Source organism: Notolepis coatsorum (genome assembly GCF_963971535.1).
Source record: "Notolepis coatsorum genome assembly, chromosome: 13".
In the NCBI taxonomy this organism is placed as follows: Eukaryota; Metazoa; Chordata; class Actinopteri; order Aulopiformes; family Paralepididae; genus Notolepis; species Notolepis coatsorum.
In genome coordinates this window covers 70,470,819-70,484,850 of record NC_140177.1, presented here as the reverse complement: position 1 = coordinate 70,484,850, position 14,032 = coordinate 70,470,819, and the positions used below count along the sequence as shown (strand labels likewise).

Here is a 14,032-nt window from a genome sequence, read left to right as displayed (position 1 = left end):
CAGATGTGTCCTTCAGTTATTGGTGTAAAGTTGTGGAATTCTCTCCATAGCGAGCTTAAGGGATGTAATAGTGTTTATAAATTCAAGAAAATATATAAAAAATATTTAGTCAGTATGAAAATCAAATGTGATCTGAATAGTGAGATCTTTTATTTTCATTTTTTTCTCTCTTTCTTTTATTCTTTATTCTTTATTATTATTATTATTTAATTTTTTTCTTGTTTAACTGTGGATTGTGAGTTTCTTGTATAATGGTATAAATTATTATTTGTGTAAATTAGGTTGTACGCCGACCATTAAGTAAATACTTCTTAAGATTTATTCTTCTTCCTGCTCCTTTTGTCCATGGAATGTTATTTATGATTGTGTAATGAAGAAACTCTGATTGTATGATTCCATGTGGCAAATAAAAACTCTGAACTGAACTGAACACGTGAGATCGGATATCCATGAAAGGGTTAATGTTGTTGTTTACTGTTGTCCAAAAGCATCCATTAACCACTGTCATCCTGCAGGGAAGCCGTAGCGATGGATATCAGGGCGAGAGAGGCGACAAGGTGGGCACCATTACTACAGAGGAGACACACTCTTTGTTTACTGTATAGGTCTCTCACATACACTGTAAAACACAAGGCTTTTTCATGCCGGTTGCAAATGTGTCTTTGTGGATCTAGACTCAAAGAGACCTCTGGCTAAAGAAATGTGGGTTCATACCACGTGTAAATTAAACCAGGATCTGGTTTTGAATATGGATTTGACCTGCTGGTCATGGTGGTATGTGGTGGAAGTAGAATTGGATTCCAAAGCCACATTTTCAACCGGTGTCAACAGGCCCAAAGCCATCCATATAATGTAGGATGGTTAGAATCAATAATTCAATCATTCATAACTATGAGTTATTGAGTTTTAGATTAATTAATTCATGTATTCATTCATTCATTTATGTATATCTTTATTTATTTATTGTGTACTGTATACATTATTAAATCTGTATTACCATAGTTATTTGTTAACACAATGCAACTCACTCACTCACTCAGGACACAAGTGCAGTACAACATAACATTTCCATTATGACACAGTGACAGATCCCTGCTATATTGTTACTGTGTAAATCCCACTGCGAGAGAGACCGCGAGGCCACTTTATCTTTATACCGATACACTACAACCATAATCCACTATAACAGCAGGCTTAGGGTATTCTAGCTGGGTCTTGTGTGTGTGTGTGTGTGTGTGTGTGTGTGTGTGTGTGTGTGTGTGTGTGTGTGTGTGTGTGTGTGTGTGTGTGTGTGTGTGTGTGTGTGCGTGTGCGTGTGCGTGTGTGTGTGTACGTGGGTTTTGAGCATGCATGTGTATGTGAGTGTGCATGTCAAACTCTACACAGTGTGGTTGGACATAATACAGTGCATGTGAACATCTTGGTGGTGGATTGACATAACCTGCACCTCCTCCGTCCACACCCTCCCTCCCTTCCTCCTTGCGTTCCCCTATTTAAATGACTCCTCCTTTTCCCTCCCTCCTCCTTCCACCTCTCCTTAACCTGTACCCTCATCCCCTCATTCCCTCCCCTCTCTCTCTACCCCCCACCCCTCCTCCTTCCACCTCTCCTTAACCTATACCCTCATCCCCTCCCCTCTCTCTCTCTACCCCCCACCCACACCCCTCTTCGACACAACTACCTCAACATACAGAACTGTTTTGTTGCATCCACTTCCTGTATGATTAAAGGATCATATGTACCACCACTAAGTCCCGATTCAGTCTGGTTTGTTCTTGCATGAACTGTGTACTGCCACTGAGACGACTCCCGTCAGATTTGACTCCTCCCTTATTCACTCCCTAACTCTATTTGGGATCGACTTCCGGGAGCTGGATTTGACTCCCGGTTAATTTGCTTCCCCATTCGTGATAATCGCATTTGACTCCCCTGTTTTAAATTATTCAATTAAATTAAAAGCGGCATTTGACACCTGATTCGCATTTGAATGGGGATGTTTAAGTGTGTGTATTGCAGCTTGACTAAAGAAATCACTTGATTCCGTATTATGAAGATGCAATGACCTTCATTTTAAATATCGTTCTTCAAGATGTCCAGTGGCATTACAAATCAAACTTTTTCCTTTACTGTTGAATGACAGTTCAGAGATTTTTTCAAAATCACAAATAGTATTTTCAATTAACTGCCAGTTTGTTGATGACAACAAACTCATAAATATTTTATTTGGCTATAACAACCAAAACTATTTTCCTATTTCTGATCCACATTCAGATTCTGTCTCGCAATTTTGCCGCTCTGAAACTATGGGCTGATAAAATATCTATTTTTGAATATGAATACTCTATATGAGACAGAACTAGTCATTCCAATCTCTGAGCTGTGAATTCGGAGGTCATTCTGTAATCTGTGATTGGGTGCTGGAATCACTTGCTCCTACTTCCTGTGTGGCTTTATTTCACTCCCCCATGACCATATTTGGGCATATGATGGCACACACACCCCCTCCTTTCTTCCCCTGACCCACCCTGTTCCATCCATTCCATTTGACCAATGACACTAACTGTCCTCCTCTCACGTTGCATGCATGTTATGCTCAACCAAGCCCCTCAAAACTACAGGGCGGGAGGGGGGGGGGGGGGGGGGGGGGGTGGACGACAGCTAGATTTACTTTGAAGCCTGTTGGGATAGATTTATTTGTTTTTGTCAAGGTCATTTGAAACTGAAATTGACATTTCAAAATCTTTCCGCTTTGTGTTTTCCGTTTTGGTCAAAAGAAGAAAATCTGCTTTCAAATTTGGTAGTTTTGTGATGGAGAGATCAAGATAAAGTAGCCTAGAGCGCGCTCTCTCTCTCTCTCTCTCTCTCTCTCTCTCTCTCTCTCTCTCTCTCTCTCTCTCTCTCTCTCTCTATCTCTCTCTCTTTCTCTGCATCCTTTCTATCCATGGTTTTTTGTTTTGTTTTTGCATCTATCCATCTTCTTTTCCTAAATGTTCCTTCCTATACTATCTATCCATCATTCACCATGTTGCTCTCTTATCTCTTTCTTTTCATCTTCTCCTTCTCCCTCCTTCTCCTTCACCCCCCACGTCCACTATCTCTTAATCTAAGCTTTCATCAGTGACATTTCAAAAAGTAGAATGTAGAAGTTTGGGCGTATGTGGCTTTTGTTTTCTTTACCATCGAAATTGAGGTAAATATCAGACCTTCTCTTACACGTTGAAGGTGTTCGGAACATTAACCCTCGAGTCACCCTTGTTGCAATTCTGGTCAAATGGGTTAGGGTTAGGGTTTTCTTCACATGTGTTTGTGGATAGCGTTGGCTATATTTTATGTATATGCCAAGAAAGTAGCTCAGTATCACATCTTTGACCTACATTACAATAATCCATGTTTGTGTGCGGCTGGGTGGCGCAGCGGACATTGCACTCGTCACCAACGCGAGAGACACCGGTATCGAATCCGGCTGTCAGCGTTGCCTCCGGCCGTCATACTGACTCAATTGGCAGAGTCAGCGGGAGGGGAGTCGATGGGTGGTAATCTGGTCGTTGTAAACAGCGACTCCTACAGGTCGGTCAGGGCGCCTGCACAGCAAGGACAGGAGATGTCAAGGGTAGTGTGAGCCTCCCACACGTTACACCTCGCCAATGAGAGTTGGCGCTGGCAGGTGAAAAGAAGTGGCTGGCTGACTCTGCATGTATCAACCCTACCTACGACCGACCAGTGGGGGGCACATGCGAGCAACGATCAAGACGGGGGGGGGGGGGGAATTGGCACGACTAAATTGGGATGGGAGAAAAAAACTGAAAAAGGAGGAGAAAAAGTGGACACATTTTTTTTAATAATCCATGTTTGTTTTTTAAAAACAATTACTATTAAACGTGTGAACAACAAGTGTCACACCTTTCAGCCTAGTCGCAGAACTGGACAGGTTGGAGTTAGGGTAACCCTAGGGTAACCCTAACCCTAACCCCAACCCTAATTTAAGAAATGGTTAAAATCCGGAAAATGGATAAATATTCTATATGTATGGTGAGGACTGAAGTTAATAATGATATTCATGAAAAAAAATTGGAACAATACATGAAAAAGATATATTTTTACTGAGATTGCAGTTTCGGTCACTAGGTAGACAGGTAGTGCGTTTTTTAAAGGTTGACTCGAGGGTTAACCCTTTCACTACCACACTACTAAAGGGTTAACCCTTTCACTGCGACAATACAGAAGGTTAACCCTTTCACTGCCACGCGACACAGGGTTAACCCTTTCACTAACACGCTACATAAGGTTAACCCTTTCACTACCACACTACTAAAGGGTTAACCCTTTCACTGCGACAATACAGAAGGTTAACCCTTTCACTGTCACGCGACAAAGGGTTAACCCTTTCACAACCACACGACAGAAGGTTAACCCTTTCACTACCACACTACAGTTAACCGTCTGTAGTGTGGTAGTGAAAGGGTTAACCTTCTGTCGTGTGGTAGTGAAAGGGTTAACGCTGCAATATGTCCAAATGTTGCAGCTAATGTTAGCTACTGTTACTCAAAGACCATCTGGTAGCTGCCATAGCAGCTCTAATGTTTGGTAGCAAATGTTAACGTTAATGCTTGCTAACTGTAAAAGAGGGTGGCAGATGCTTTTCATTGTGGGGTTGATGGACAATTCTTTATGACGTTATTAATGAGTCATACTTAAATACAGTCCCGATTCCACCTTCATTAATCTACGGGAAGCGAGCAATCCATTGCTCTACTCATGCTGTGATAGCTTACAGTGCGGACCAAGCTCGCAGCGCGGGGGAAAAGGGCGGGGAAAAAGTTTAGCTCAAGTCAACTCGTGCAAATTAAATGATGGTGTTCGCAGCTCGAGAGCCAATCACATTCAGCAAAACAGCACAAGCCTGCAGCACTGGCACCTTGTGCACTCATAATTGTAGTTGACCTATGCATTAGAAACCCTTTAGTTAGCTATATCAACAGTCAGCTATAGTTTCATGGGGTTGAAACCACATAGTAGTAGCCCCCTTGGTGTAAACTCACTCCTAAATTCAATCAACCCTGCTTTGGTACCTGAATCGGATCCCTTTTTCAAGTGGAGGAATGAATAAGACCGCAATATTTAACATGGTCTCATGGTGGTGCTGGTGAGTCAGAAGATTAGTGACCAGTGTGAAGTGCTAGCTAATAGCTGATGACTACCTGTTCCTACTAGCTGAGCAGTGTTGTGTTTATAGGTGTATTTATAAAGTATTTATAATGTTCGCTACTTGGCCAAACAAGATAAGGCTGAGTCGGGGGTGAATCCACGATACTCACTATACACTAGTGAAGCCCCCCGAGTGACTGGGGAGCAGCTGCAATGCCTGCCGAATTCAATCTCTCTCTCTCTCTCTCTCTCTCTCTCTCTCTCTCTCTCTCTCTCTCTCTCTCTCTCTCTCTCTCTCTCTCTCTCTCTCTCTCGCTCTCTCTCTTTCTCTCGCAACAGGGTTATTATATTTCAGTTTTTCGTATAGGTATTGAGTAAAACAAACACATCACTTTGTGAAAACAATTTACTTGCAGTCATGTAGACATCCGTGTCTCAATGAACAGCATGCACCAATGCCTCCTAATGTTTGCTGTGTTGACAAATCTGACCAAATTGACAAAGACTAAAACTAAAGACATTTTCTTACATATTTATATTTGATTTTAGTTCGTTTTGTAAGTACACAATAAAGTCTAGTGTTTATTTTTATGTGTTTTCCTCACACCTAGGTTTTAGTTTTGTTTTAGTGAACTATAATAACCTTGTCTCTCACATATACTAAAATGCTCTTACTTTCACTTTGCCAGTTTTAGTTATCTCACTCCCTCTCTATACCACCCTCTCTCTCTCTCTATCTCTCTATCTCTCTCTCTCTCTCTCTCTCTCTCTCTCTCTCTCTCTCTCTCTCTCTCTCTGTGTATCTCATTCCTTCTCTTTTCCCCATCATCTCTTTTCACCTTCACTTTTCACTTCATATTCTCTGTCACTCCTCCGGTTTCGTCCTCCTCTCCTTCTCTGACTGGCTAACGGTGTGTTGTGTGTATTCTGGACTCCAGGGCGAAGCTGGTCGCCCCGGACCCAGTGGTACGCCGGGTGACGAGTCACTAGTGGGCCCGGCTATTCTCACTATCTACAAAGGAGATAAGGTAACACAGTGGGACAGCAAGGAGCAGTGGTCACGGCAACCGCCACAACACACACACACACACACACACACACACACACACACACACACACACACACACACACACACACACACACACACACACACCACACACACACACACACTGGGAAAGTGGCTTTTCTCACAAACGACAAAGAAGATAAGGTAACAGTGGAAGAGGAGCAGTGGTTGCAGAAACCTACTCACAGGGAGGGAGGGAGGGGTGGGGGTAGATGTGGTGGGGGCGGGGGCGGGGGTTGACGAATCGGGCCGGGGGAGATGAGAGTGAGGGGGCAGATACTGGTCCCTGTCATACTGCATTGTCATTTGGGCTTTTTGGTTATTGCCGGTGAACTATTAGCTGGTGGTCCGTAGTGTGGAATCCCAACATCGCCACACCGGTAATGGTAAATACCATTATTGTTTAGCCCCTAATGTTGGGAATTTGGGCGACAATGACCCAAGACAGAATATATTTGTGAATGGATGCTGTTGAATTAGAGGATTCCAGGATTGTTATGGAAAATCATACAAGGTGGAGATACAGTACTGTGGAAAGCTGTGACCAGCCCCCTCATAAGAACTCTCCCTACCCAGCTCTACTCAGCCCTGGGCACCCCGACCCACACACACCGCCATCCCCCCGAGGGTTACACACACAGACACAGAGCCTGTCCTCCGAAAAACAGTCCGATCTCACCCCCGTAACCCACAATACGCTCCCCTCCATCGCCGTGGTGTTCCGTGTAAACAACTCTTTCTTCCTTGGTTACCGTATCCAGGGCTACGTGGGCTTGCCCGGCGAACCCGGCCAGCCAATTTGGCACACTGACGTTGTGGAGTGTGTTGGCTTTCTTCCAAAAAGACTCAAAGGACATCAGGTTTGTTGTAACAGGCCATTTTTTTACCCAGCAGCGACGAGATCCCCCCCCCCCCCCCCCCTGTGCAGGATTCTTCCTGTGGGATAATGGCAGTGATTATCTTCCCTGACAAGACATCCACGTCAGTGATACTGTTTCCAGACTTCCATGGCTTGGTGGAGTGGAGAGGCCTCTGAAACAATGTTCAGACAATGGGACACTAAAAGACTCCATTGGTGACCAATTCTGACATTTCTAGGCAGCGCGGGAACACGACAAGGCTGTCCAGACAGAGCCCGGCCAATTCTATGCTAGCTGAAGCATTGTGATATTGTACATAGCCCAAATTAAAACATTTGTAATTTTTTCAGATTAGCATGGCGACCATTACCTGGCTGATGCCCCACTGTGGCAGGAGCTCAGGAGAGCTGAGTCAAAGAGGTTTTTCTCCCACAATCATGTAGCTATCACTTCAGCCAACGTCATTGTAGATTAGTATGTATCGGGCGATTTGGCAGATCGTGGTAACACCTGTAACGTCCAGTTCAAATGGACGTGAACAAGGTAACTAGTGCCAGCACGGTTCAGCTTGATTTGGGCAATGCCGAAAGTGTCTAGAACATGGGGCATCTTCATTGGGACTCTAATCAACCAGACCTCCATCCAGAGTGGCTGGGTTCCCCATGGGTTCTGAGCCCAGCAGAGTGCATCATCCCTGGGGCTCGAGCCGAGACCTGGTAGTGAGACACAGAGGTTTGGTTGTACCTCAGCCCACTCTGCCCACCCCCCACCCAATCCCTCACCCGGTCTTCATCATCATCATCCTCATCATCCCTTACCCCAATATTATAATATCATTACAATGCATTATCTGTCTGTTTTTATTTGCTGTTTTTTTTCTTGTTTGTTTTTTCAGTTTTGTAAGTGATGTTTCTGTTGCCGTTCACTGAGTTAAAGGAGATCACGCCTGTTCTTCCTGGTGCAACAGAAAAGTTCAGTCAGTATTTGGGCCCCATTCATTGTCTATGGAGCAGCCCCAGATTTTACATCCCAGTGACATCGCCCATTGGAGGGTTCTCTCTCCGATGTTTTGCTTTAGGAGAGAGTGTTCCCAAACACTGACTGAACTGTTCTAGGGAACAGAAAGAACATTATGTTGATTCTTAAAAAGGATGGGCTTAGTGAATACCAAGTTAAGTAGAGTTGAGTTAGAATATGGAGCAAATGTAAGGAAACAGAACACAGAGTTGGTGCTGGTAAAGTACATCTGTATGAATTAGGGATTACCATAGATGCAATAGCAGAAGCTTATTTTTTTTGCCTAGATCAAGTGAGTTTACCCAACTTTTAAGCTAATGAAAATAAAATGTGTGATTGAAATTCATAAATTATAGTAAGTGTTAGATTGGTGCAAAATACTTTTTATTTCCATGCACTGGTCGTCGTTGCCGTTCCTGTGATCATCAACAGGTATTCATAGCTTACGCAACGGATGTGTCTCAAACCCGCCCCCTTTCCTTGATCCTCCAGTCGCAACAGTTGATTCCCTCAGAACACAAGTTTGTCCGAAGAAAGTTGTGATTGGGGAATCAAGCTAAGAGGGCAGAGTTTCAGATAGGTCCATTTTTATTTCATCACTGCATCACTGTGCACAAGTTGTGTTTTTATCACACTTACAGTACATGTTAGCCTTATCTCATTATTGCCAGTGTTTGCATATTTACATGCATTCATATTCCTGATGCTAGGTGATATTCCAGTTTAGGGAATATTCCAGTTTAGGGAATATTCCAGTTTAGGAATACAGTGTTTATACTGTAGAATGCATTTTCATATCCCCATTATACCAATATGCCTGTGCACATGAGTATATTGGGAAAACTACCATGGAAACAGAATTGGCAAAGCTAAAGTAAAACAGCACAAAACACATAAAAGATAAACATGATGAGAGGTTTCCGTGCCTCAATAAGCTTATCCTGGCTATTGTTAACAAGATAAGTCGTTTACATGCACCAACTCAGTAAATAGAGTAATCTGAATAATATCACAATATTAATGTGCATGTAGCCTTAACCCCCCCCCAACAGTATTTATTCGGATTGTTCATGAATGCTGCTGTTTGGAGTTTCGTTTTCCTCCAGTGAGATCCAGTGAGGGTTCCACTACACCGAACTAACCTCTCTCTCTCTCTCTCTCTCTCTCTCTCTCTCTCTCTCTCTCTCTCTCTCTCTCTCTCTCTCTCTCTCTCTCTCTCTCTCTCTCTCTCTCTCTCTCTCTATCTCCTCTTTCTCTCAGGGAGACCACGGCTACAAGGGACCACGTGGCTATCCTGGCAGACATGGCCCTCCTGTAAGTGTTTCTCTGTGGTTCCGTGATGAAGCTATAATCATTAATATCATGCTTGGTTAGGTTATGTGTGATAACCTACACTGGTACGCTACAATAGGTGATAACCTACACTGGTACGCTACAATAGGTGATAACCTACACTGGTACGCTACAATAGGTGATAACCTACACTAATGCTACAATAGGTGATAACCTACACTAATGCTACAATAGGTGATAACCTACACTAATGCTACAATAGGTGATAACCTACACTAATGCTACAATAGGTGATAACCTACACTAATGCTACAATAGGTGATAACCTACACTGGTACGCTACAATAGGTGATAACCTACACTAATGCTACAATAGGTGATAACCTACACTGGTACGCTACAATAGGTGATAACCTACACTAATGCTACAATAGGTGATAACCTACACTAATGCTACAATAGGTGATAACCTACACTAATGCTACAATAGGTGATAACCTACACTGGTACGCTACAATAGGTGATAACCTACACTAATGCTACAATAGGTGATAACCTACACTAATGCTACAATAGGTGATAACCTACACTAATGCTACAATAGGTGATAACCTACACTAATGCTACAATAGGTGATAACCTACACTGGTACGCTACAATAGGTGATAACCTACACTAATGCTACAATAGGTGATAACCTACACTAATGCTACAATAGATGATAACCTACACTAATGCTACAATAGGTGATAACCTACACTAATGCTACAATAGGTGATAACCTACACTAATGCTACAATAGGTGATAACCTACACTAATGCTACAATAGGTGATAACCTACACTGGTACGCTACAATAGGTGATAACCTACACTAATGCTACAATAGGTGATAACCTACACTAATGCTACAATAGGTGATAACCTACACTAATGCTACAATAGGTGATAACCTACACTGGTACGCTACAATAGGTGATAACCTACACTAATGCTACAATAGGTGATAACCTACACTGGTACGCTACAATAGGTGATAACCTACACTAATGCTACAATAGGTGATAACCTACACTAATGCTACAATAGGTGATAACCTACACTAATGCTACAATAGGTGATAACCTACACTAATGCTACAATAGGTGATAACCTACACTAATGCTACAATAGGTGATAACCTACACTAATGCTACAATAGGTGATAACCTACACTGGTACGCTACAATAGGTGATAACCTACACTAATGCTACAATAGGTGATAACCTACACTAATGCTACAATAGGTGATAACCTACACTAATGCTACAATAGGTGATAACCTACACTAATGCTACAATAGGTGATAACCTACACTGGTACGCTACAATAGGTGATAACCTACACTAATGCTACAATAGGTGATAACCTACACTAATGCTACAATAGGTGATAACCTACACTAATGCTACAATAGGTGATAACCTACACTAATGCTACAATAGGTGATAACCTACACTAATGCTACAATAGGTGATAACCTACACTAATGCTACAATAGGTGATAACCTACACTGGTACACTACAATAGGTGATAACCTACACTAATGCTACAATAGGTGATAACCTACACTAATGCTACAATAGGTGATAACCTACACTAATGCTACAATAGGTGATAACCTACACTAATGCTACAATAGGTGATAACCTACACTGGTACGCTACAATAGGTGATAACCTACACTAATGCTACAATAGGTGATAACCTACACTAATGCTACAATAGGTGATAACCTACACTAATGCTACAATAGGTGATAACCTACACTAATGCTACAATAGGTGATAACCTACACTAATGCTACAATAGGTGATAACCTACACTAATGCTACAATAGGTGATAACCTACACTGGTATGCTACAATAGGTGATAACCTACACTAATGCTACAATAGGTGATAACCTACACTAATGCTACAATAGGTGATAACCTACACTAATGCTACAATAGGTGATAACCTACACTAATGCTACAATAGGTGATAACCTACACTAATGCTACAATAGGTGATAACCTACACTAATGCTACAATAGGTGATAACCTACACTGGTACGCTACAATAGGTGATAACCTACACTAATGCTACAATAGGTGATAACCTACACTGGTACGCTACAATAGGTGATAACCTACACTAATGCTACAATAGGTGATAACCTACACTAATGCTACAATAGGTGATAACCTACACTAATGCTACAATAGGTGATAACCTACACTAATGCTACAATAGGTGATAACCTACACTAATGCTACAATAGGTGATAACCTACACTAATGCTACAATAGGTGATAACCTACACTAATGCTACAATAGGTGATAACCTACACTAATGATACAATAGGTGATAACCTACACTAATGCTACAATAGGTGATAACCTACACTAATGCTACAATAGGTGATAACCTACACTGGTACGCTACAATAGGTGATAACCTACACTAATGCTACAATAGGTGATAACCTACACTAATGCTACAATAGGTGATAACCTACACTAATGCTACAATAGGTGATAACCTACACTAATGCTACAATAGGTGATAACCTACACTAATGCTACAATAGGTGATAACCTACACTGGTACACTACAATAGGTGATAACCTACACTAATGCTACAATAGGTGATAACCTACACTAATGCTACAATAGGTGATAACCTACACTAATGCTACAATAGGTGATAACCTACACTAATGCTACAATAGGTGATAACCTACACTGGTACGCTACAATAGGTGATAACCTACACTAATGCTACAATAGGTGATAACCTACACTAATGCTACAATAGGTGATAACCTACACTAATGCTACAATAGGTGATAACCTACACTAATGCTACAATAGGTGATAACCTACACTGGTACACTACAATAGGCGAAATACATGAATAACCTGGTGTCTTCTAACAGTATTCCATGTGTTTGTTCCATCTGCTTTTTGTTTTTCTTTGTTTGAAATTATCTTTGAAATCTACGTTTTGTTTTTAAGACCTACTATTAATGCCCATGGTTGTTTTTAGGGGCCTTTTGGCTATCCCGGTGAAATCGGCGAGAAGGGAATTCCTGGCTACCCAGGCGGACGGGTAAGAGCGCTAGCATATTTCAATAAATGGATGATGGCATTTCTACAGTTGTACAACGTAGAGGGTGGGGTAGCTCACCTCCACCACTAGTGTGTAGCAGCCAACCTGGAGCCACACAGTGCTCATAGCTGTCAGGCACCAGCACACACAATGGCTGAAAGGCTCGGGGAATGAGGATTCATATCGACCAGTTAAGGGGAGGGATGATTAGGTGGCCCTGATGTCAGAGACCTGATTTGCCTGGAAGACCAGAGAACCCCCTACTCTTTACAATAGATCTTTAGCGACCTATAGTAAGTATACTGGTTTTATGTCTCGTCCAAAGGATGGATGTTAAAGTTGCTTTACATAACATTCAGACACTAGATGTCGCACTAGAGCACCAGCATGTCATTTATCCAATCAGGTGCATTCCACGTGGGGAAATGGGAGGTAGGGAGGGGATACATGCATGCAACATGTAAACAACAACATTCATTTTGGACCTGCACACATTTTTTAAATGATAAATTAATTAATAAAAAAGCTCTGTGGATGTATTATTATTATAAATTTGATATTTATTTTTTATGATTACTCAACATACATAATAGACACATAAGATACACACACATACAGCAGATCCAGATACCTATCTTTGCATGGCAATCCAAAAATACATGTGTATATTAGAGTATTTCTGCATGGAAGAGTGCAGCGAGAAATGTACCCATTGCAGAGTCATGATCGTGTACATGTTGAATCCCAACTCCCACCCAGTATTCCTTCATCATTCCATTCCATTCTCCGTGGTTCATGTTGTGTGTCTCCCTCAGGGACCTCCCGGTTTCAACGGCCCCCCCGGCTCTGCAGGACAGAATGTAAGCTCCAGAATACAATACAATACAATACAATACAATATAATATAATAAGCAGGTTATTAACAGAGGGGTGTTAAGGGCTTCAGTTCACTTTACTATTTATTATTTACTATTTTATTATCATTCACACAGGGATATCCAGGCACTCCAGGTTACCACGGGCAACCGGGATACAGGGGAGTTAAGGTAAGTGGAGAGAGAGAGAGAGAGAGAGAGAGAGAGAGAGAGAGAGAGAGAGAGAGAGAGAGAGAGAGACAAACCTCACGTCCGTACAGTGACCTCGAATTTACTGCAGGACAGGGGTGTAAAAAGTACCCAGAAATTATACTTGAGTGAAAGTATGGGTACCGTCTCAAAATCGTACTCAAGTAAAAGTCAGAGTATCTGGCTAAAAACACACTTGAGTAAAAGTAAAAAAAAGTTTCTACTTAAGTACTAAAAAGTAAAGGTAAAAACTTTTTTTTATTCAGGGACAATCAGATGTTCCGTTTCGTCCTCTTCATCACTCGTACTATCGTTTGTGGCCATCTTCTGTAGCTTGTCACGCTGACTGTCTATTCTTCTGATAACAGGTGTTTAATCAAAGATCCCCGCTTTCTAGTCTTGCACAAGGACCAATCAGCATGGGTATGGGCGGGTTAATTTTCCATTGA

The 14,032-nt window shown here is 42.0% G+C and overlaps 1 protein-coding gene across 1 annotated transcript in view; it reads left to right on the top strand.

Annotated features, from left to right (window-relative positions):
* col4a6 (collagen, type IV, alpha 6) overlaps positions 1–14,032 on the top strand; it is a gene marked incomplete at its 5' end in the record, with an annotated part of 116,749 nt that overhangs the window by 32,146 nt on the left and 70,571 nt on the right. The window contains 6 exon segments of the mRNA XM_084327701.1: positions 516–557; positions 6,084–6,173; positions 9,349–9,402; positions 12,457–12,519; positions 13,335–13,379; positions 13,512–13,565. Coding sequence (XP_084183827.1) covers positions 516–557; positions 6,084–6,173; positions 9,349–9,402; positions 12,457–12,519; positions 13,335–13,379; positions 13,512–13,565 — 348 coding nt within the window.